The 24483-nt window shown below is 39.0% G+C and overlaps 1 protein-coding gene across 3 annotated transcripts in view; it reads left to right on the forward strand.

Moving 5' to 3' along the window:
• calcrl2 (calcitonin receptor-like 2) overlaps positions 1-24125 on the forward strand; it is a 31562-nt gene extending 7437 nt beyond the window's left edge. Inside the window, exons 2-13 of one of the 3 annotated variants that reach the window (XM_039801007.1) lie at positions 9125-9182; positions 9570-9759; positions 11473-11580; positions 12265-12377; positions 14519-14610; positions 15805-15934; positions 16139-16292; positions 18432-18492; positions 18851-18917; positions 19660-19878; positions 20469-20510; positions 21341-24125. In XM_039801007.1, the coding sequence (XP_039656941.1) occupies positions 9129-9182; positions 9570-9759; positions 11473-11580; positions 12265-12377; positions 14519-14610; positions 15805-15934; positions 16139-16292; positions 18432-18492; positions 18851-18917; positions 19660-19878; positions 20469-20510; positions 21341-21628 (1518 nt within the window). In that variant the 5' untranslated portion in view covers positions 9125-9128 and the 3' untranslated portion in view covers positions 21629-24125. Of the gene's footprint in view, positions 1-9124; positions 9183-9566; positions 9760-11472; positions 11581-12264; positions 12378-14518; positions 14611-15804; positions 15935-16138; positions 16293-18431; positions 18493-18850; positions 18918-19659; positions 19879-20468; positions 20511-21340 lie in introns of those variants that run through there. The other 2 variants (XM_039801010.1, XM_039801008.1) reach the window with 2 other exon arrangements.
• The last annotated feature ends 358 nt before the right edge of the window (positions 24126-24483 follow it).

Here is a 24483-nt window from a genome sequence, read left to right on the forward strand (position 1 = left end):
AAATCTGGTGTAACAAAACAGCAATGTTTGGATTTCCCATCATTCCATGTGAAGACCCATGACCCCATGAGGTCATTGTGACTCTCACAGTGAGGTATAAGGATGTGGAGGACTGGCCTTTCTTTTTTATTTTTTATTTTAATAGTACATGTACAATACAGGATTTCCATAAAAAGAGAGAAAACACACCCTCCCTGCCCCAACAGGAGAGCCATACAGGTATATTCGCACCCTTTGTAAAAAATATATATATAAATCAATAAATAAAAAAATTAAAATAAAAACCCAAGATCACATTATTAGTATTACTCAAGAGTCATTCCATTCTGTTCTAAGAAATGAAGGAAGGAGTCCCAGATCCTGTAAAATATGTGCTTTAGGACTTTCTCTAAAAGAATTGGGATCAAGAAGAACAGGATTCAAAGATTACTGATGTACTGGGTTCGGACAGATATTTAGCAATGATGTTTGGGTCAGGCTCGGTCACATCAGCGCGATAAGGCACTGAATTTTTTTAATTTAAAACAGCTTATTTATGTAGGTAGCCAATGGGCCTGTTTGTTTATGTAGCTGTGACGTATGCTTGTTGCCCCGTGTGCGCTGATGCGCTCACCTGTTGACATTTACGAATACCTTCCTAAAGTTGCTTAATAAAAGTGGACTTTCCACACAAACAAACGTACATGTGTCATTAGTATGAGAAAAAACGAGATTTTTAACTGTGTCGGGCTCGGACATAAATATCTTAATGCCTGTCGGGCTCGGGTCGGGTTCGGTTCATGCTCTGTCGGACGCGGGCCAGGCTCAGACAGAAAAATGCGGCCCGATCCACACTCTAGTATACAATACATGAAAAAAAAACATAGTCATACAATACAGAAGGAGATGGGGGGGGATTCCAGTGGGCTAGAAGACCAACAATAGTCAATGGTGACCGACTACGACATTTCCAAGTGTACAAAGCACAGCATCAATAACATCTAAAAAAGCAGTAGAATGACGAAAAAGCTACAAATACTCACAATAAAGTGAAAAGTGACCAGGCATCTCTTCCATCATAACACAAATTTTCCACATCAGCAGCATAGACATCATCATTATCCTAATCATCATCATCATCATCATCATCATCCGCATCACCACAAACCACATCATATCGCTTACTAAACTACACACTTTGCCAAGTGAGTTGGGAGTTACTATTTGTATACAAACATGTATATGTACGTGTGTATTTATATATATATATATATATATATATATATATATATATATATATATATATATATATGTATATATGTATATATTTGTATTAATGTATTTCTCCGAATGATTTGTAAATGCGACAGGAAGACGTTTGCTAAATAAGTAAGTTTGTGGTGTCTTGTAATCCCATGTGGGATGGGCCAAAATGTTTGGCATGATACAGAAATGAAATATAACTAACTAACTAACTAACTAACTAACTAACTAACTAACTAACTGTACCTCCTCCCCCGGCATGAGTTCACTATGGCTGTGGGAATGAAGGAGTGATTGTCCCTGTTACTCTTAATCACAGGGAATCTGAACCTAGGGCCAGAGGGCAAAATCTGAAATTCAGAGTACTGTGGCCGTACATAAAATGACAGCTGTTCATTAGTAAATAAATTCAAGAATGGATAAAGTGGCGATATTTAAACATTAGTATAGTAAGTATGAAAGAGTAGAACACTGGCCAAAACAACACTTGTTGTTTTAATGAGATATCTCAAAGCCAGGAAAGCTTTTTCTAAATTATTATATTATCTTTGTTGTCTGTTGCCAGGAGTGGCAAGACTACTGTACGTCTTTGTTAGCCTCAGAATGAGTCATTGAGAAGTGATGTTCATATTTTATTAGATGAAACATATGTTTATATGTATATGTTATGGTCACAAATACACTTATTGTATATTTATGTTCTACCTTGCAGCAGGAACACATTGTACAAAGGATCGGGGAAATTATTGGAGCCACTCTTTCTTTATTTTGAACATCTGGCTTATCAACAAATCCTTAGAAACATATTTGTTTTAGCAGGGGAATGCCATAATACCGCTGACATTGACTTGTCCTATGATCGTGAGGCATCATGTGAATTTTTGACTCAGGAGATCTGTGTTTAATTTCCTCAGCTGAGGTTTGTCTCCTTTGGAATGCTTCTAAATATAAAGTGAAGGACCCTGAGGCTCAAACACGGATCTCTCGTTCTAATCAAAACCAGTCAAGATGCACTGATGTACTGTGCAAAGGATATTAAGCCTCCCTCTTTCCATTAAATAGACAGACGTTTGTTAATTTTGTCAGAATGTCCACGTCTTTGCCTTAAACCCTTGTGAAATAGCAGTTTACCCCAATCACAGGAAGCTGTTTGAATGTTGTACACATCTTGGCAGCATTTTTTTAGTTCATTCAGTTTGCTTTCAAAACCAATATGACTGGTGATTTCTGCATACAAAAGACACATTCAGTTTATCTGTGTTTTTTGCCCCCAACGGTGCCTTCCAGGCCTTGAAGGCAGCGGTCACAGCGCTGCCTGGAAGGAGCAGTTGGGGGCAAAAAACACCATCGAGCACACATTCATAAGAAACATCACTTACCACTGCTGCAGCTCTTTCAGCCCTCCTCATTCCTCAGCAGTTGGTTTCAGCACCTGGCAGTAGATTTGACAGCAGATTGAATTACACAGATGACAGGTTATAGAGTCTGATGTGGATTTTTTAAGGCTGACACTCGTGTTAATATTTTTATAATTAAAGCTGCCAATAGTGTATGACTTTCTTCTGTATTCTGATGTTTTATTATGCATTATTAAGTTTCCTAGGCATGGTGTACTCGTGGCTCAGTGTTGTTTCTACAGCTGTTAGCAGACAAGCATTCCTGTTTGACAATGACTGCTTTCAGACCATCTAAACATCACACTGGAGAAAGAAATCAGGACTTAAAGGAATGCGCTGAGATATAATCGGGAGATTAATCAACTAACAGAGACACCAACAATTACTCGTGATTTACTTGTAGATCATTGGCTGTGGTGCTGTTCATACCTAAGCAGACCCGATTAACTTATAGTTAGAAAGTCAGAGGAGGTTTGCAAGATATGCAACTCAATATGGCTGTTTGAAAAATAATAAACTGAAAATACAAGAGAAAAATACTAAGGCTAACTAACTACTAACCTAGTACTAACTATTACCATACTTGTAAACGTTCAAACAGGAGGACATAGTGTATTTGTTAGGAACTATTTATTTTTTAAGATGGGCAATTGGGCCTTCAATTGATACATGACAGTTGTAGATGTGAAGGGAGGGACAGAGAGGGGGTAGACATGCAGCAAAGGGCTGCAGGTCGGATTCGAACTCTGGCTGCTGCGGTTAGGACTGAGACTTAGTACATTGGGGCGTATGCGTACCAGGTTAGCTACAACGGCGCCCCTTCAGATCCAGATTTGGTGCATTTCTGAGTGTTTACGGCGGCAGAACGGTGTATGTGGGATTGACTCAAAATAAACTACATGTTCAATGTGCATTGTTGTGAAGTAGAATGTCATCCATTGTGGCTCAGTGATGTGTTTTTTTTTGTTTTTGTTTTTTTTAAGTTTTGAGTCGTAACACAGATGAATAAGCTATATCAGGTTTTGCATACCCAGGCAATAATCGTTTTGCTTTTCATAGGATTTGTTGATAGTGATATTGAAAAATATCGAATAACCCTAGACTTAACCCTTTAAAGTAAATTACATCAGCTGATATTTCACCTTTTAAATGTAGCTTTCTGTAGGCTACAGGAGAAAGACAGAAACAGCATGCGTAAAAGTGTACTCCACCCATTTAGCATTCCTAAAACATTGTTGGACTCACGACAGAGGGTATAAAAGTTGTATCTAAATCGCTGCAGCAGAGTCTGACTTCACACAGCTCCCTCTGGAGCCACAAAAGGCTTTATACAACTATTGTCATATATATGCAGTAGTACTCCCCAAGACAGACTTTGATGTGTAAAATCGGGTTCCCTTTTAATGGTCATTGGCATGTGTGGGTGATTTTGGTGTTTATGTCCTTATTACTTTACAGAATTGAGCTAACCAACAGGACATAAAATTTAAATGAAAACCAGAGGGGCTGGGCAGCGTTAGGGACACACACACAGACTCAACGTGAGGTAGAGTGAGATAAATGTTGACAGACGACAGTATAGGAGAGAAAAAACAGAGGTTGAGTGGAAAGGCCGTCAAAGAATAGCAAAGAGAGGAAAACAAGAGTGCAGTGACGAACCGTGGCCCTGCACCCCGGGCCTTCAATAGGAGCATGGGACCACACATGGCAATAAACAATCAAACAAATCAATAAAAAACATTATCGCCAGGGCCCTATGTCACTGCAGAGTCTCTGTGGTGATCTGGCAAGTCCACACAGCATTCTGGGATGGGAGAAAAATGTGCTCTGGTTTATTGGAATTTCTTTAAACCAATTACAATCGTCTTGGGCGGTGCTAAGTGCTGGACAGAGCCACGGTGCCGCTGCAAAATAGCCTCGGGAAGGAACTTGTTTTGGTGGAACGTGTGTACGTTCAAAGGTTGTTTTAGTCGTGCAACAGAAAACTCAGATTGGACAGATAGTCTAGCTAGCTGTCTGGATTTACCCTGCAGAGATCTGAGGAGCAGTTAACCATAGTCCTCATAAATTTGGCCTAAATGAGGGACATTCAGCGGAATTGTCGGCTGCATCTGAGCAATCCCGGAAGTGGAACGTCGTAGATATAGACCACTGTTGCCCTAAATGGCCATTCCGGACAACCAGGCACACAAAGTTGGCTATATGCTGTATTACTACATTTAATTCATATGTAAATGTCAACTATTTATAATAAAAAAGTAAAATGTCTAGAATATTGATTTAGAAATGGAAATTTTTAGGTTCATAAAATTTTGCCTACCCATATTAACGAATATGTAGGATATTACTGCAGACATTTATGTAAACGTTGCAACGTCTGTTGTATAACCATCGCTCTCTGAGCAGATAGAAGCTGGTATTCCTGTTTTCCTCGTGTCCCCCTACGGGGAAAGAATGTCTCAGCACAAAAAAGTAATTTATCCAGACGATGAAAACAGACATGCATCTGAACATGGAGAAGATTTTAGACACAAATCAAACACACACTTTGTCATGTACACACAGACCCGTACAAATCAACACGCGCAAATATGTGCACAGATTTAGTCTGTGTAAAGTGGGCTTTGTATCATTGACATTCAAAGCCTAAATATTAACCTAATTCGAACTGTTTGCAAGACATGTTTTGATTTTGCTGGGATTTTTGTGTCTCTGCACCTTCCTCAGTTGCTATTGTCACTTTACTTGCTTTGTTTTTTTAATATTACTTAGTATTTCATTCAATCTAATGCTCTCGGTCACCTCGATTACTGATTAGAGGGGATGACCCTGAACAAAATAAGGGACAAAGGAAGTGACAAATGTAGCAACTTTTCCATTTGTATTGTTCCCAGAAAACAAAGACAAACCAAACTACTTGGCTGCAGTTCACATAGATAGACTGTGCGCTATGCTCGTTGGTGAGAAAGGCATACAGCGAGCACTGCCAAGGTATTATAATGTCTGAGTGTCCTTGGATTTACAATGTCCTGATGGAGCACAATACATTGCTAGAGGCAACTGTGTACACAATAGATAGAAAGGCAATCATTGTTTAGTTCTCATTGAATGGAATTGTGATTATAAATAAATGTCTGTTTCTAGGTGTTTGTGAGTCTGTGTATGGTTGTCGTAGCCAACAAAAACTCAAACTGCAGGCCAAGGGAAAAGATGTCACAGTATTGTGTGAAATGCGCAATAAGTGGCCAGCAACAAGGATTGGAACACATTTACAAGCAGACGGTTAGCTTAGCTTTGCACACAAAGACTGGAAATAGGAGGAAACGGCTGTTCTGTCCAAAGATAACAAAACCAACCTAACAGCTCCTCTTAAAGTGATGGTTCAGAGTAATTTCACCCTAGGCTGCTTTGCACCTTGACCTCAAGCCAAACAACCCCCCATAAGCTTTTTTCCCTGGTTATAACGTTGGTCGAGTTAGCGTTATCAGCTGGTTAGCTTAGTGCAGGCGCTAATGGATCCACGTTTGTATCTTGTAAAGTACCCCACTAATAATACCCGGAATGATACCAAACGTCTACAGTATTACAAATAGTTTCTGTACTTAAAATGAGGCATTAGAAAGTTTGTAACTACACCAGAAGTATATTTAAATAACTTGTGCTCCATCAGGACATTGTAAATCCAAGGACACTCACACATTATAATACCTTGGCAGTGCTTGCTGTATGCCTTTCTCACCAACAAGCATAGCGCACAGTCTATCTTGCCTGATGGATACTCCTCTTGGCTGCTACCACGCTATCGCATGAGATCCTGCACAGAGCCCAACATCTATTGCTTTTAAACCGCAGCCGGGATATATACAACTGTGTGGCATCTTGTCCTATCGTCTCACGCTGCAGTAGCTGCTTCTGCTGTTCACTCGCTTCTTGAATCTTCTTCTCCAGTAGTCTTTTCCGGCAATAGATGTGCTCTGTGCGTGATCTCGCGGGCAAGTGTTATTTAAATATACTTATGGTTTAGTTACAAACTTTCTAATGCCTCGTTTCATAAGTACACAAACTATTTGTACTACTGTAGACGTTTGGTATCATTCCGGGCATTATTAGTGGGGTACTTTATGAGCGACAAACGTGGATCCATTAGCGCCTGCACTAGGCTAACCATAACAAGGGAAAAAAGCTTATGCAGGGTTGTTTGGCTCGAGGTCAAGGTGCAAAGCAGCCTAGGGTGAAATTACTCCGAACCATCACTTTAAGCTCACAAATTAAAGTGCTCATGTTATGCTTTTTGGGATTTTTCCCTTTATTGTGTTATATATCTTTTTTGTGCATGTAATAGGTTTACGAAGTGAAAAAGCCAATCCACCCCAAAGGGTGTTACAATCTCCCACAGAAAACATTGTTCACAAACTGCTCAAAACAGCTCTATTGTAGTCCAGCCTTTACTTCCTTGACAAACGCTTTGTAACACATGTTATAATGCTCGCCTAGCTGCTAGTGTGGCACGCCTCAAACCAAGCTAGTTAGAGGATATTTTGGCTTCACTTTTGTACAGTGGGAGGAAGTGGAGACGCGTCCTCCATCTTTATATTCAGTCTCTGCTTCAGACCTACAGTATTTTCTCTGTAATTTGTGCAACATTGTGTACCATTCCAGCATCAAAACATGAGTCACTGCCAACAATTACTGAAAGGTTAGCTAAATACTAAATTCTTAAAGTTATTTACTGCAAATGATTTAATAATTACCTTTGTGTCTAGGGGTTAGTCAAGAGCTCTCTTCAAGACAACCTTTGCACACAAACATCATTTATTAAAATGCTCTGTTTCAGTTAAACCTGGGCTATGTCTTGGTTTTCCCTCTACGTGCTCGTCAACAATCATGGGATGTTTGGCACTCGCATCTCTTGCTCTATTTGAGCAAGTAGATAGAAAGAAAGTCCAAATAAAGAGTGAAGAATTAGATTTTTCGTACTATTCCATCTGTATTCCCTGTACTCAACTGTCAAAATGTTTTTGTTACTCTGGCATCAAAAAAGAGCTTTCTGGCATGAATTTGAACTGTATCTACTTTTAATGTTTAAACTGGGCTTCAAAGCAACACTATGTAACTTTTAGCCCTACAGGTTGTCTCATTGGAACTACAACTCACGCTACCCGACCAATGAGACAAGCTGTAGGGGACCGTCCCCCTACAGGTTGTCTCATTGGAACTTTGCTTTAAGCTCTTGAACCCTAATGTTTCCAATATTAAATTTAAATTTCTCTCACAGTTTTTGAGATAAAACATTTTGACAGTGTCAAATCACAAACCATTTTTTTTTACATGTGCACTTTAAGTTTAACTTTAAAATTCTCAATGTGCAAACATTTAATACATTTTGCTTGTAATTCAGTTGAGATGTTTACATGTATCTTGATGTAAATAGATTTTACAGTTCTCTCTTTAAAAATTAAACTTTTTATTTTATTTTTTCGATTATTTGTTTTTTATCTGAATATTGAACATGTCATCTGCACAACATTACTTTTAAATCATGGAAAATAATGCATGGGGATGACAGAGGTTCACATAAATACTGCTGTGGAGACAAATTCAGCTTTTCTCATCATTTTGAATCAATTCCAAAGAGAAGGCCGGGTTTACTACTGCCCATGTGAAGCTGATCGACTCCTTTGCCTTAATTTCCAAGGCCAGCACATGCAGCACAGAGCAACAACACAAAGACCACTTTCTATTGCAATTACAAGGAGGTCCAAACACAATGTAGCCAGTTTCCTCCATCATAGATAAACAAAGCCCAATATGTTTTCCCACCAAAGAGACACTGTGTGCATCATGTGTTAGTTTTCAGAAGCTCTGTCATCCCTCTCTCTAATTTATGAGTCCTTATGCTGAGTATGTATATCACCCTATGGCTCATAAAAGAGAAAACACTGAGGGGAACTTGCTTCACTCAAAAATAATAACACACAGGTTTCTCTGACCCTGAGTGGACAGTGGAAAGCATGGACTTCCTGTCTGATAGATGAGAAAATATACTGTAAATAAACATGCATACAGTAAGCACACTTGTGAGACCATAAACTCACGCAAACTATTTGAATTTAAATCACAACAGGTGTTTTCAAGTTTCTTCATTTCGAGGACTCTCAAACAGATACATTAGGGTCATGGACTTGGTCCTTGATCTGCTTAACATCAACATGTTAGCATTGTTTTGGTGAGCATGTTAGCATGCTGACATTAGCATTAAGCTCAAAGCACATGTGCTGAAATACAGTCTTAGAGAGCTGCTAGCATGGCTGTAGACTATTAGTATCATTAGTCTTGTATGTGTAATACTGTATATTGTTTATTGTAAGAAGCACAGTTTTGGAATAAATAACAGTTCATCACATAGTAGTAATAAATGGTTACTTGGTAAACTGGTAGGAAAATGTCTAATAATTGCATTGTCCTCGTTCTTGTTTCCCTTTTAGAAACATGTGGAGGACTCTGACGCTTTCACTGATAGTTGCACTGACATTGGGCACAGAGGTGAGTGTGATTGTGTGTGTGTGTGTGTGTGTGTGTGTGTGTGTGTGTGTGTGTGTGTGTGTGTGTGTGTGTGTGTGTGTGTGTGTGGTGGCATAGCCATCTCCTTTTCATGTTATGCAAATAATGGCTAATTACTGTTGACACACTGATTGCCGTGTTCATGAAAACCTTTTTATTTAAACCGTTTGCTCTGTTCTTAGATATACCTCATTCCTTTTTTTTTTTGTTATTTACCCATCACTTGCCATATTAATGGCACAATTTCCCCCTGTGCACTGTTGGTAGTAGTTTCTAATGTAGCCTAACAGAAAGTAAGATTTTAGTCTAACAAGAAAGATAATTTAATAAAGAGACATTCATCTTTCTGACATCTCTAATATACAGTAGGTGAATTTTACCCAGGTGTCCCAGTCTGAGGATGTCGGGCCCATGGTGGCTGGTGAGAAGGCGGTAGAGAAGCAGCAGGAGAACTTCAGCGACATCTCCAACGTCCTAGGAAAGTCTCAACACCAGATCCTGGCTGCTCAATTTGAGTGCTACCTGAAGATAATCCATGATCCACCACATACAGAAGAAGGTGATAAGGCTGTACCTATTGTTCGGTTTTGACGTAAAACAAAACAAAAAATGTATCCACTGATTTGCAGACATTTCTTTCACCATGTAAGTCTATGGGGGGAAAGTCTTTTGGGGCCAGGGGACATCATGTGATGTAATTCCACTGTATGTTCAATTTGCTTCAAAGCCCAGCACACTTCCTGGGGGGCCAGTATAAAGCAGACACAGCCTGTTCCTTCAGCTTACTTCCATCTGTCACTGTTAGGTTCAAAGTGTAGTGCAGATGTGTGTGTAAGTGTATATGGACTGAATTTATATAGCACTTTTCTAGTCTAACCGACTTCAAACAGTGATCGAAAGCAATTCTGGGTTCAGTGTCTTGCCCAAGGACACTTTGACATGGGACTGCAGGGCCAGGGATTGAACCACCTACCTTCCAATTGCTAGACGACCACTCTACCACCTGAGCATTTCTTGCATTTCTCTTCTACTCAGCATACTTTTTAGTGAGTTAAATTTCAAACAATGATGAATATTTACATAGATGCATTACTTACGGTTGTCCTACAAATTAACAGTTTCCAGTGTGCACACTGAGAGAGTTGAGAGAGAGAGAGAGAGAGAGAGAGAGAGAGAAAAAAGAAAGGAAACTTGCCTTTTGTCTCTTTCCCAGTGCCCCTTACTCCTGCTCAGTGCTTCACTGCCTTTGAAATGTTATTTTGTGCTCCGTTTCCCAGCATGCCATAGTACAACCTGGTACCGTCAGGTTTCCGTCTATTGTTGACAAGCTTTGTGCGGGCCCGCTGCAGTAAGACCCATTGTTGATATAAGAAAAGATAATTTATATGATTCATCCTGCCACGGATCTTATTAAAAATGTAGGTTCCCTACTTTTCTGATTCTCTGTTGGCATGTGAGCCACTGGCAGCACAGACACATTACACAGCTGTTATATTTGACTGATAAAACATTATAGTACACTTCAGTTTTTGCTAGGTTGTTTCTCAAATGTTCATTGAAAAAGATATTCCGAACCTATTATTTCTCAAATACTATGGTATAATCATATACTTAGTGTTCTTATAGGTTAAGTCAGACAAGCTGAAAGTTAGTCTGGATATGTTGCTCAAAATAATTGAATCCATAATACCCTTAAGCCTGTTTATAATAAAAGAGCACAGAGAGAGAAGAAATTGAATAGTAAAAGAATATGAATCTGTAATTCCTGGCTATTTCACATACAGACAACACAGTAACCTTCACAATTTCTCAATAAATGTAAAATGCGGCCCCTAATTATTTAATTAATTTTAATACTTTAAAGTAGTGTGAAGTAATATAGCCATGTAGCCTATGTCTAAGACATTATTATTGAGGAATGTTTCATATTTTATATTAAAAAAAGGACACCAACTTTTACTTTTGCTGTTGTAAACATGCAGTGGCTGAAACATCTTTCCTTGGAGGAATCCTCCAAGGAGACAAACAGCTCCAGCTGCAGAAACTCAAACTTCAACAAAAAATGCAAGACTGTATATCATATACATTCATTTTCATCTCTTTATTTCTAGCCATCAACCTGTTTGGGATTGCAAGAGACTGATTGATATCTAAAGGCTGCACTTGTGGCAAGCAGTGTTACATTAAAAGCTAATACATACACGCACATCTGGAATCTCGGTGTCTTTCAAGCTGTGCAAGTTCAATGTTATGTCCGTACTGCCCTCTGCAGGGAATTACTGTAACCGTACGTGGGACGGCTGGCTGTGCTGGGGGGATTCAGCTCCAGGGACTGTCATGCAGATGTGTCCTGAATACTTTTTGGACTTTGACCCTGCGGGTGAGGCAGACACACACACACACACACACACACACACACACACACACACACACACACACACACACACACACACACACACACACACACACACACACACACACACACACACACACTTGTCTGTTTTGTATGTCTTATATTTTCCTTTTTTAGTATTTGCATGTTATGAAACAATCCAATCATGATTGTTTTATGGTTAGACTCTAAAGGCAGTAATGAGCACTCGGAGAACAAAGTGACACGAAGCAGGATTCAGTTCACAATGCTAAAGGTAGATAAGAAAGGGGAAGGTAGTAGATAAGAAAGGGCCACCAGATGAAAGGAGAATTGGTTCAAGGTTGGTTCACGCAGATAAATCTTCAGGGAGGAAAACCATGTAACAATTTATGATACCAATTAAGTCCCATGAGAAAGGCTTGGTGCAGAGTTTTTCCATAATGGAATGTAACAGCTTCACAACAGTATTGATATGTACTTTTACTTCACAAGACATTTACATTTTACATTTTTTTTTATTCGTGATTTGGGGGGGTTGTCCACTTTATAAGCCTACAGTGTCTTGACTGCTCGTCACATTGAATTAAGGGGCCCCGGCGGAAAAGTTTTTCATCGTCTATTTGGCACCTGAGGCGCCTACATCAAACCCTTCAACAATGTTTGTGTAAATTATAATGTTGTCTTCAACAGAGAAGGTATCCAAAGTGTGTAATCCTGATGGCCAGTGGTTCCACCACCCGGAGAGCAACCGAGTCTGGTCTAACTACACCCAGTGTCAGGCCTACACCAAAGATAAACTCAAGGTAAAACACAATGCAGTGAAACTGTTAGGAACAGTTAAAAACACATTTAATTCCTTTGACCAAATTAGAATAATGTCACCAAAAAACAAGGCTTGTAGCCCTCTTTCAAGTGGACAGATGCATAGTTTCTTTATTTGAACAGGTACAATGCATAAAGAACATTAAAGTGTTGAGTATGCTCGCCATTCACAACCTGTTTTGCGCGAAAGTATGACGTCATGGGAGCGTCGTAACTATTTATACTTGTGGTGGTTGCGACACTATTTGCAGTCTTCTCCTGAACAGAGGTGTCGCAACTGAGGAAAGGCTACCGACTTCGCTATTTCTACGGACTAGAAGAAGAAGAAAAAAGTAAACAATGGCAGAACTGGCAGCAGCATTGAGGTCAATGTCAACAGTGGCTAAGGTGATTTATCAAATGTCTGTAGCGGAGCGCTTCCAGGACTCAAAAAATTAGCTAGAGGTGCTCTTTGGATGGGATAATCATAATGTAGAAACCAAAAAGGAAAGTCCAAGGCACTCTCTTTTAGAAAAATACAAAGCCTTTATTTATGGCTAAGTCATCATTAATCTTAAAGTGCTCCGACGCGTTTCGGCATACAAGCCTTCGTCAGGGAGTCAATCAAGTGGCTAAGATGATATTGGAGTCAATGGATGAGGAAGAACAGCTGCTTTTGAGCCTGCTTGCAAAGAAATGAAGAATACGAAGGTGGAATGTTCGTCCGTTGAATAACGCCAGGCATAAATATGGTGAGTTCAATATCCACGTGAAACGAATGAGGATGATAGACGACGAGAAGCACTTTGAATACTTCAGAATGTCTGTACAACGATTCGATGCATGATTATTGAAGGCTCGTGTCATGTGGATGCAACAACAGCGTAGCTGTCATTACTTAGAATTCCTCATGGGGGGCGACAGAAACTACGCATTATAGCTTTAACCTTGTTTAAAACAAGGACAGATAGAGTTATATACCATGTTTTAGTCCCTGTGTTGGTAGAATAATAAAATAGTAAGAAAAATAAGTGCAGTTAAGTGCAGCATCATTTAATGACTACTTTTACAAAATTGGTTGTTTTGCACTAAACCCTACGGTGTGTGAAAGGACAAAATGCAAAGTGCAACGTTGCCCCTTTGTAATCTGAACCGACTACAGGAAACAACACCAGAAGGGTTTACGATAGATGATAGTCTGATAGTCAGAAGTTATTTGTGTTTCTGTCAAAATCTCTATAGGATCAAAGGTTAGCATGTGACTTTAATTCACACGCTCTGATGCTCCTGCAGCTGGGTGGTGTCAGTATATCTTTATGAAACGAGGGGTGATAAATACCTCAAGCCCTACAGGGTGCTAATCAGTGTAAAGTGGGCAAAAAGTGTAATATTCAAAATACTGCCGCTATTTGCATGTTCTTATTGTTTGTGTGACATTGCTGGTTTATTTCTTTTATACGGTTATATATGATCAAATTTGGAGATGCAATATTTCTGTTAGTGTAACAGGAAAACTCCCCAAACACTCTTTGAATTTAGCAGATAGTGAGATTATTGCACATCTTAATTTCTTTCCCCCACTTCATTGGAATTCAAACATCTAACACATAGAGTTGTGTCTCTGTGGAGTTCTGATTTAAATGCAAATGTACTGTGAATCCTATTCCTCTATTTTTGCATGTAGGATTCATTATTTTTAATTCACCTCATGTCTACAAGTACAGTCTATTAAACTGACTTAAACATGCAAGTCATTTAGGATTTGTTCCACTTGGAGGATGGCAAAGCTCACAGGCCTGCACACAGATATTACTGTAGGAGCGCTTTTTTTTAAAGATTGTCTTCCATGAAGCTTATTTATTTTACATGACATTTGGCCAACAGTATGATTATGTTCTCTGGTGCATCTACATTCACATGTTCTTTTCTGAATTTCCCCAAAAGGCTTATATTCTCTTCTTTCCTTTGTTTTTGATTACATACTGTATAGATGCAGACTATGCACTGTTAATAGACACCTAGAAATAACCCTGTTGCTGCTTTACTTTGCTGGCTTCACTCTTGAACTTAAAATATAACAATTTTTAATAAGTGGTGAATTTATTTATATTTATCATGAATAAACCATTTTTTGTCCATGCAGTTTGCGTTCAGTCTCTACTACCTGGCCATGGTGGGTCATGGCCTGTCTATTGTCTCCCTGATCATCTGTCTGATCATCTTCTCCTACTTCAAGTGAGTCATGACTTTTCTCATCTATGATCTGACTCAACACCTCAACTAGAGCCCGATCGATAAAAGATTTTTAAGGCCGATATCTTGAGGCGGGACTGGAAGATGGTGAGGGACTCAGAGGTGCGGATCTCTTGGGGGAGGGGGTTCCAGAGCCTGGGAGCTGCCCTGGAGAATGTTCTGTCCCCATATGGTTGGACTTGTGGATAGAGAGGAGACCAGCTGAGGTGGATCTGAGGGACCGTGAGGGTTGGTAGGGGGAGAGGAGGTCAGTGTGGTACGAGGGGGTATGAAACTTTTTGTTTTATTGTCACAACAGAACAAAGGAATATCAAAATATATTAAAGTTCTGATAAAGACAATGTATAAAAATACAAACTTAAGATATGAAACTTAAAGGGTTAAACACTAGTGTTGCCAACAGGGACGTTGTAGAGCGTCCTCTGGTGGCCAAACTATGCAACGCCAACATGCATAACATGACTGAAGGGTGTTTCGTCCGTTTTTATTTTATTTTTTAAATATTCATTTATCGGCCATTAGAAATGCCGATACTGATAGTTTGGAAAATGCCTAATATCAGCCGATAATATCGGCTCGCCGATATATTGGTCGGGCTCTAACCTCAACAGTCTTCATATACCTTTCTTACTTTTGCTTTCCTACTTCAGTGTCAGTTTGTGTGTGATGGCTTAGAAACTGGTATAAGCTGCGTGTATGTATTCTGCACACTGAATGTCAGGCTTTATCCCAGCACTGTACTTCTGTTGAGCCGGTCGAATGAGGTAATAAATCAAGTGAGAAGTAGGGTCATTTTCTCATAGACTTCTGTACAATCAGACTTGTTTTTTAAACCAGTGGAGTCGCTCCCTCCTGGCCATTAGAAATAATGCAGGTTTAAGGCACTGGCACCGCAATGGCTTCACTTTTCAGACCTGGCGGATGCCGCTCGGTCACATAATGCAGTTGTTTCAAAGGCTTTTTTTTATCCTGTGAAAGATCTAATGAATGTAACTGTTAAGAAAAAGTATATAGTTTAAATTGTGGGTATCTTTACGGCAAAAAAAAAAAAAATGGTATGTCAAATATAAAAAGCTATTGCAATTTCAGTCTAAAATGTTTGTAAAAGCCTATAAAAAATATAAAGAAACCTTAACTAATATACCTTCCCTCTCTCTGTCTGTTTCTCTCATTCAGGAGTCTTAGCTGCCAGAGAATCTCCCTCCACAAGAACATGTTTCTCTCCTTCATCTTGAACTCCATTGTTACAATCATGTGGCTCTCGCTCACTGGGGCCAATAACCAAGCCATAAGCACCAGCAACCCTGTGAGCCAGTGAATTTATCTTTCATCTGTATTTCATCCCATTACAAATGCATTTCATTTCACTTATCTAATTTCCCCATGTTAAAAAAATTCCAACACTTAACTTAATGGTGTGCTTACTAGAAATCATTCTCCATATCTAAGTGTGGGTGGCTGTCTGTTTGTAATTAGTTTCCTTTTGAAGTAAAATGTTCCTGTCCGTCAGGTGAGCTGCAAGGTCCTGGCTGTGCTGACTCAGTACACATCTACTTCCAACTACTTCTGGATGCTGTGTGAAGGCATCTATCTCCACACGCTCATCATTGTGGCCGTCTTTGTCGGGGAGCAGCAGCTCTTCTGGTACTACGTCCTGGGATGGGGTGAGTCAGGAGGATCTGATATTTCACTGCCATTTCCAAACTATTTCCTTTTGCGTTTCAGTGCGAGCTGCTTCTTTCTTGTGGCCGTGTCCATATCAAATGACAACAGTATATTTACACTGGGGAAATTAGTCAGAATATTCAAACAATGTCTACAGAGAGAGCGTTTAAGAATCATAGTGCTTAATGTCATAAAGCTGATTCTAGGTCATAACAAAAACCGGGAAGAGACACAAAATGCCAATAATTTTGGGTAATTATTACCAAAATAAAAAAATATATACATTTAAACTAAATACAAGTATGAGGTGTGAAAGTCAGTAACATAAGTAGTGTTCATGTGGATGTGTGTAAAATGGATGTAGGGTGTTGTAATGCAAAAATGGACAACAGAACAAACAGGGCTTCTGGTGTCGGCAGAGTAGAGCGAGAGAGAAGTCCAGGAAGCTGGGCCCTTTATTTCCTGTGGAGCACTGGGCCCAGGTGCTGCAAATCCGGCTGCATCAGCTGATACCTTAAACACAGTTATGCATAGTTAGAACAAGCAGTCACACACAGCTAGCAGGGGCCGTCACAATATGCTACCAGCAGATTGCAAGACAAATATAAAAGAATTACATTAATACAGTACATCACAGTTGCATTCTGTGGGTGTTTATGGCTGTCATTCACTCACAAGATGCTAATAATGCTACCTCATGAGCAACACTCCAAGTGAAGAGCACTGCATTATCCTCAACAGACACTGTTTTCAAGGTTAACAGTATCGTTAAGGCTTCCAAATTCAAGTGCCAAAGCATACATTTATTCATAAATATACCTAATTATATATGAGAGCATCTGCAATGTTTGACTATATTGTGGTCCTTAATTCCTGTGTTGCGCTGAGAACATCACATTTCCACCCTAATTCATTGCATAAATGTAACCTTGAAGCCTGGATGTACAGTACCTGTGCTTAGATAAGTGGGCTTCATTTCAGCGATTATCCAGGCACCCAGCTCTTATGTATTAATAATGGATTCTTTTATGTCTCTCTAAGGTTCATAGCATTTTAGAGCTGTAATGCGCGGTCATAAGCGTAGCCTGTAAGCAATGCGCTATCTGTACTTTTTCCCTCTCTTTTGTGGCTCTTCTTTTTTTAATGAAGTATGTATGTAGTAGCAGTAAGTTTGGTCAAGGAATAGTTTTTCAGGAAATATGCTTATTTCTTTTCTTACATTACATGAGAAGATCGATACCACTGTCATGTCTGTGCGACCAATAGGGAGCTACAGCCAGCAGCCACATAGCTTAGCTTAGCACTGAAAACATTATATCTTGCACAAAAACTGAAGTGTAAAATCAACAATACATAACCCCAGTAAAACCAAAAATTGACAGAGCCAGGCTAGATTTTTGCCCCTGTTCAGTTTCCTGGTTCCAGCTTCGGATCGAGGTGCTTGGATTTCAAATGATGTTACCTTCGCACAAGCCAGGTTAGCTGTTTCCCCGTTTCCAAACTTTATGCTAAGCTAAGTTATCAGACTCCTAATTCTAGTTTCACATTGAGTAGACAGATACCTACCAGTCTCGTCATCTAAGCCCCGGCAAGAAAGTGAATAAGCATATTTCCCAAAATGTCAAACTATTCCTTTAAGGTTAGTTAAAAAATACTGTATTTTGTTTATATAAAACACTTTTATGACTCATCAACATATGAAAGCTATAGTGCGTCGTTTCTGTCGCCCCCATGAGGAATTCCAAGTAATGACAACAACACTGTCAGCGCGTCCACATGATATAAGCCTTCCGTGATCGCGCACAGCCACCGCCCCTCCTCCTCCTCCAGTTTCTGCGCATGAAAGTCGCTGGACGACACAATCTGGTGAACATAGCCATACTGAGATATACAGAGAGAGTTGTGTGGAGCTGATAGTCTGAATTAGCTTTGTATCAACTCATTTTGGCAACGGCTTGAATGTAACGGACGTTCATTAATATCAAAACGTAACACACTTAAAGTAACGCTTTAAGGTGCTGCATTACTTTTTCACATTATGTTTTTTATATTGTGATGCAACTTCAGAAGCCTCTGTAGAGACTCAGGATGTTACAAGAGTCTGATATTTCTGTCTGTGTTTCTCTCTATGTCCAAAGGTTTTCCCATTGTTCCTGCCATCACGTATGCTGTAGCACGCGGGCTCTTCTTTGACGATAAGTAAGTATGTAGTGTGTTTGCTTCTTCTATTGTCACAACCGTGAAGCCCAAGTCCAGATCAAGGCCAGGAATGTCGCAGTATGTAGTCTACTGTAACATAACAACAGGCCGGGATTTCTCCCTCTCTCGCCTTCCCCTGACCTTCTACTACTCTCTTTGATCAGGCTGAGAGGATTTGTACGATATTGATTTCCCTCTAGTGGTATTTGCGTGAGCCCTTTGTTTGCTGAGTCCAGCACTAATGATGAATGACTTGGGCTTTGAATACCCTCAGGCTTATTTATTATATCACTGTGTACAGTATGTGAAAGCTCGCTGGAATAGTTTCAGGTTTTTTTGTGCTCTCTGTTGGTTTCAGGTGTTGGATCAGCTCACACACACACCTTCACTACATCATTCAGGGGCCCATTCAAGCTGCACTACTTGTGAGTCATTAATAAAAGTAAATAAATAAAAAAAATATAATTGTTATAAGATTATTATTAACAGATTTTATCTTGCTCGCTCGAAATTGACTCTAAAAACTGCTTTTCAAATACTAAGTGACAGATGCAAATACACAGTCAATTTTAAATAAACTACTGGCAGTTATCAGTCAGTGTTTAATTGACTGCCTTTATTGGCCGTACTGTTCATCAGAAACAAAATTGCCAAACAGTACTGATATTAACCGTTGTGCTGTCTTCCCGTCGACCATGCAACGTTTTGTTTTTCTGGGTCAAAATTTAAAATCTAAACTTATTTTTAACGTTTTGGTCGACTTTTCGACACTGTTGTCGCTTTTCCCAATGTTTTTGTCACCTTTTCCGATGTTTTTGTCACTTTTTCCTATGTTTTTGTCACTTTTTCCGATTTTTGTTTTGTTTTTTGTAGTTTTTTCCCCACGTTTTTGAAGCTTTTTCTGACATTTTTGTCAGCTTTTTCATTCTTTAATGAATTTATTTTCAAATGCAATGGTTGGAAGAAACCCAAAATTTCTCATATAGAAACTTTTTGAAAATGGGTCAAATTTGACGCGAGGACAACATGAGGGTTAAAATGCCACTGAGATGGGAGAGCAGTTAAAAATATTGACTTTAACTTGTGGTAAGTAATATCATAACAGATTTCTATATATGTCTCTCCCTTCTCCTCTACTTTCATTTAATCTACTATCAATCTATCTAGGTGAACCTTTTCTTTCTCCTGAACATCGTGCGCGTTCTAATCACCAAGTTGAAAGAGACCCACTGTGCTGAGTCCACAGCCTACATGAAGGCAGTGAGAGCCACCCTCATCCTGATTCCTCTGCTGGGAGTCCAGTTCATCCTTTTCCCCTGGAGGCCAGAGGGACGAATCAGCCGGGCCATCTTTGATTTCTTTGTAAATATCTTCAGCCACTTCCAGGTATTGTCAACAATAAACTGCACAATAGAGTTTGAACAAAAGGCTGATGCTGCTACTCGCCCACAGAGACTCATTCAGATCATGGCTGTATTAAACAAACTCCTATGGTGAAGTTTACTATTACCAATTTTACACTAATAATCTGCATGTTTTATTTCGCATGAAAACATCACAATTCACAAGACTTTACATTTGCTGTTCTAAACACATTTGGTGTTTGGCATCAAACACCAACACATCCTTCCATTTTCATTAAGCAACAACATCAATCTAAAGAGCACTTTCAACAATTTCCACTACAATGCAAAGCATGGCAGAATTTGAATAAACAAGCTATATTTGGCCTCTTGCTTTTGGAAATTGGACCTTCAGTTGCTCTGTGTATTAATATTAGTAAAACAAGTTTCTAGTGATTGCCAGTCTCAAATTCACACAACTCGAGAAAAAGACAATTTACCTCTTTGGTAAATTTGGTCTATTTGGGTTTTCAAATAAAACATAATGATTCATTTACATTTATGATTTACAGGATTATTTGACTGACATCTGTTCCTGTATGCATATTTAATCAATGTCCAATTGCTTTACAGGGACTTCTGGTGGCAATTATCTTCTGTTTCTGCAATGCTGAGGTACATTAAAACTATCATAGTTAATGTTTCAAAGATACTTTAAACTGCTAGGACTCAGTTGTTATGACCCAGATAATGTAAACTGTTGTGTCATATACAATATACTGCATGTCACGTTAAACTGGTTAAAACTAGACTAAATATAATATAAATAGTGCTGTCAGTTAAACACGTTATTAACGGCGTTAACGCAAACCCATTTTAAAGGCGTCAATTTTTTATTGCGAGATCAACGTTCTTCTAGTTTTTTTCACATGCTGTTGCAACAACTAGTAACGTTTGAAAAACTACAACACCACACCGGATCTAGCTAGACCGGAAACAAAACAACAGGTACACCGCACACACTTGTTTGGGCTTGCGAGCCGGCCAACGAGTAGTAGGCTTATGTTACGTTTTGAGGGGATGGCGAGTGCGAAACGCCGAAATGGATGCCAATAAGATTCTGAATGGAAAATTTACTTTAAAAAAGTTGCCAAATGGTTCCACTGAAAGACCAAAGTGATCTGTGTGTTTTGTCGTTGTGAACTGAGCGATGATCGCAGCTGAAATACCACTTGATGGCCAAGCACACAGCTGATGCGAATTCTCCGCCCGATCGTCAAAGCCAGGCGACAGAAGCATAAAGCAAGCCGATCCACTTTTCCATGTTGATAAGAGCATTAAAATGAGAAAAAAATAATGGGACAAAAAGAAATCAAGGGACATTTAGAATAGATAAAAATGTGCGATTAATTGTGAGTTAACTATGAGAATGCGATTAATCGCGATTTAATATTTTAATCGTTTGACAGCACTAAATATAAATAATAAACTTTTTTGACATCCAGGCCCAGACAGCGCTGCGGAGGAAGTGGGCACAGTGGAAGTCTGCCTGGGGTAAAACCGGCTGGGGAAAAACAACCACCAACTACCACTTTAACTCCCACAATAACTCCTCCATTACCGAAACCAGCCGCGCCACCATCAGCTTGGAGCAGCCTGCTGCGTCGCCTACTGAACATAAAGAAAATAGCCACTTCCTGTTCCAGGTGCCGCAAAAAGCCAACGGGCAGCAGAAGACATGCAGCAACGGGGAGGTGGACATGCTCAACCAGTTGGAGACCACCGACATCTGACTGGAGAAAGGTGATGGTTGCGGTGCTAAAACACACACACACACACACACACACACACAATCCCTTATATGCAGACACAGAAAGGCAGAAGAGTAAAAAACAGAGAGGTTGCAGGTGATTTTTTTTAACAAAGGTTGGGCAGTGTATGTACAGTCTGTACAAAATATCTGAAAATCACACATACACGTTTTTTTACAGCTCCAGCTTTTGGACCATAGACTGTTTTTACAGTCTGTGGTATGAACTGATGACAAAAAAATATTTATATCATGGTGTCATCCTGTAATCCTAGTATAGTAATGGTTTCTGTGAACATGTTCTGTCACTGTCACATTGTTTTTTTTTCTAGTTTTTATAATGTATTTAGAGAGTTGCAGATCCCAAACCTGCCATTGTGATGTCACAAATGCAGAGCTGTTTGTATAATCTGTTGCCTTATGAAGCCTGAGTGCTTTATCCGTGCACCACTTTCACAAATGAATGTCATAGCCCACTGATGTGATCTATATGTTCTTTTACATGCTTTTATATAGGGAAGATAATAAAATCATCACTGGGCTGCGGGAAGAAAAAAAAAGCCAGGATCCCCCTTTCAGAAAATCAAAACCACACCACACCACACTGAGAGAATGTGTTAATAAAAGCAACACAATCATGGTTTACATTTTGATTTCCCTATGACAACAGAAATAGGATTTACTCTCAGTCAGAGGAAGTCTACGATGGCAGGAAGGGCTAAAGTTTTTAATAAACACTTACAAACTTAATTTTGTAGATCATGTTAGACTAATCAGCCCTTGAAAGGCAAAATGCAGTAAAGACCAGAATCTGACTTTGTGACATCTGTTTTACCATATAAACAGGTATAATACTATATACTTTAGCTAGGTGTATAATTGCTGCTAAAACATGGTTGTAACATAAAAACTAAGCTAAAACCGAAACTGCAGTAATTAGACTCTGGTTTGCTAATGTGTTGGCTCTTGTCTAGAAGCCACCGTCACACTTAGGCCTACTGCACTCTCTGTCACAGATAGACAGCCAACACAACAGCTAAAGCAAGCGATGTACTTCAAGTGCAAGCTAGCTGATGAAAAAGCCACAGCTAGCCTTAGCTTATGCTAAAAATAAAACTAAAAGTATTAACTGATTTTTCCAAGCTGTTATCTGTAACTGAAAAATATCCATTTTGATGAATCTGATAATTCAGTTTGTTATTCCACATAACTAAATGAGACAGTTGTAAAAGTCAATGATGATGGAGAAAAACATTAACGCTAACGTAGCTAAAGTCATGCTAACTTGGCAGATATGACAAAAGAAATGCTATATCCCAACATTATTGCTGTAAAATGAGTTTGTTCACTCTGCATGCTTACACAAATCTTCAGGTTGCCAAAATAATGAATTTACTTTTCTGGCAAGTAAGACCTTTTGAATGTGGAATGTATTATGTTGAAAGGGCTTCTGACTTTCATGTTTCATATGCACAGATCATGTAGTTGAGCTAAAGATAAAACCGTGGCAATCTCCTGGCTGCATGACAGCTAAACATTATGTTAAATAGTGTAGCTAATTTGTAGCAATAGTGTAGCAACTGATTAGAACTTATTTACTACCTGGAATGAAATGATGTGCTGAACATTATGGGTTACAACTCTCCTAATTTAAACTGGGAGCAGAGCTTTGAGTGCAGCAGGATTACTGGTGCAGAGATAAAGCTGTGGAGTGCTGCAATAATTCCACTCCTACTGAATCTCAGTCATTCTCTTCACTCACTCCATTAGAAACACTGGGTTTGGGGGGATTTTGGCAAAAAAAGTAGCACACATGCAATAAACATACAGTCACTGTGGTGTGTGTGAAATAATTTATTTGAGGATGTGCACGTGTTTTTTACAAATAGTCCCTCCAACTTTGTTACAATTGGTGGGAAAAAAGGTTTTCACAATCCCACAATCTTCACTTTGTATTATTTATTGTAATACAGTGGGAAATCGTAATGTGATATGAACCTTTATTACACTGAAAGTTTAGGACAAAAATAAATATGAGGCAGAGTTACGCATTTGGAATTCCATTTTTAAATGATTCTGTCTCAAATATAGTCTTTGACAGAACAAGACTGTGCCAAATTAATGTATACATTGTTAGGAATAAATCTTTTTTTCCATCTCTTATTAACTCCACTTCACCCCGCATTATTTGTCTGTTTATTATAAATGTTTATTATTTTAATGTCCCTTTTGCTTTGTAATTTTGGAATGTTCTGTGTTATTATTGCTGTTAAAATGGTCTGTTTCACTATTTCTATTGTATAATTGTTATATGCTTTTTTTGCAAATACAATTCACTGCCACTTCAATGAGAGATAATGTAATAGCTTTTCCATTGCATGTGTACCGTGCTGTATGTACACTGGCAGGGTACAGTACCAGCACCTTTTCAGTTTCCACTGGAATACTGAGCAAGTCTTATAAAGGGAGCTGGTAGTAAATGTATTTTGGTGTTCTTCCAGGATGCATCCAGACACAACATACTGGGAATACTAAGTACTAGTGTGAATACAGCAGGCTACACTGATGCATAGGGAATCAAACACAATTGTGGTAAGAAAACAGCAGTATGAGAAAGCTCTGTGAAAGAGCGGTGGTTCTCTCACTCATTCTGCACAGGGATCCCACCCTGTACACTTTTGCCAATGCTGCCCAGTAGAGAAACAGCTGTCATGGACATATTTGTAAAGAAAATTGAAAAACATTCCAATAAAATGTCAAAAGAAATCAGTTTAAACATATTATATTATATATATATATATATATATATATATATATATATATATATATATATATATA

This window comes from Perca fluviatilis, chromosome 5 (genome assembly GCF_010015445.1).
Source record: "Perca fluviatilis chromosome 5, GENO_Pfluv_1.0, whole genome shotgun sequence".
Classification (NCBI taxonomy): domain Eukaryota; kingdom Metazoa; phylum Chordata; class Actinopteri; order Perciformes; family Percidae; genus Perca; species Perca fluviatilis.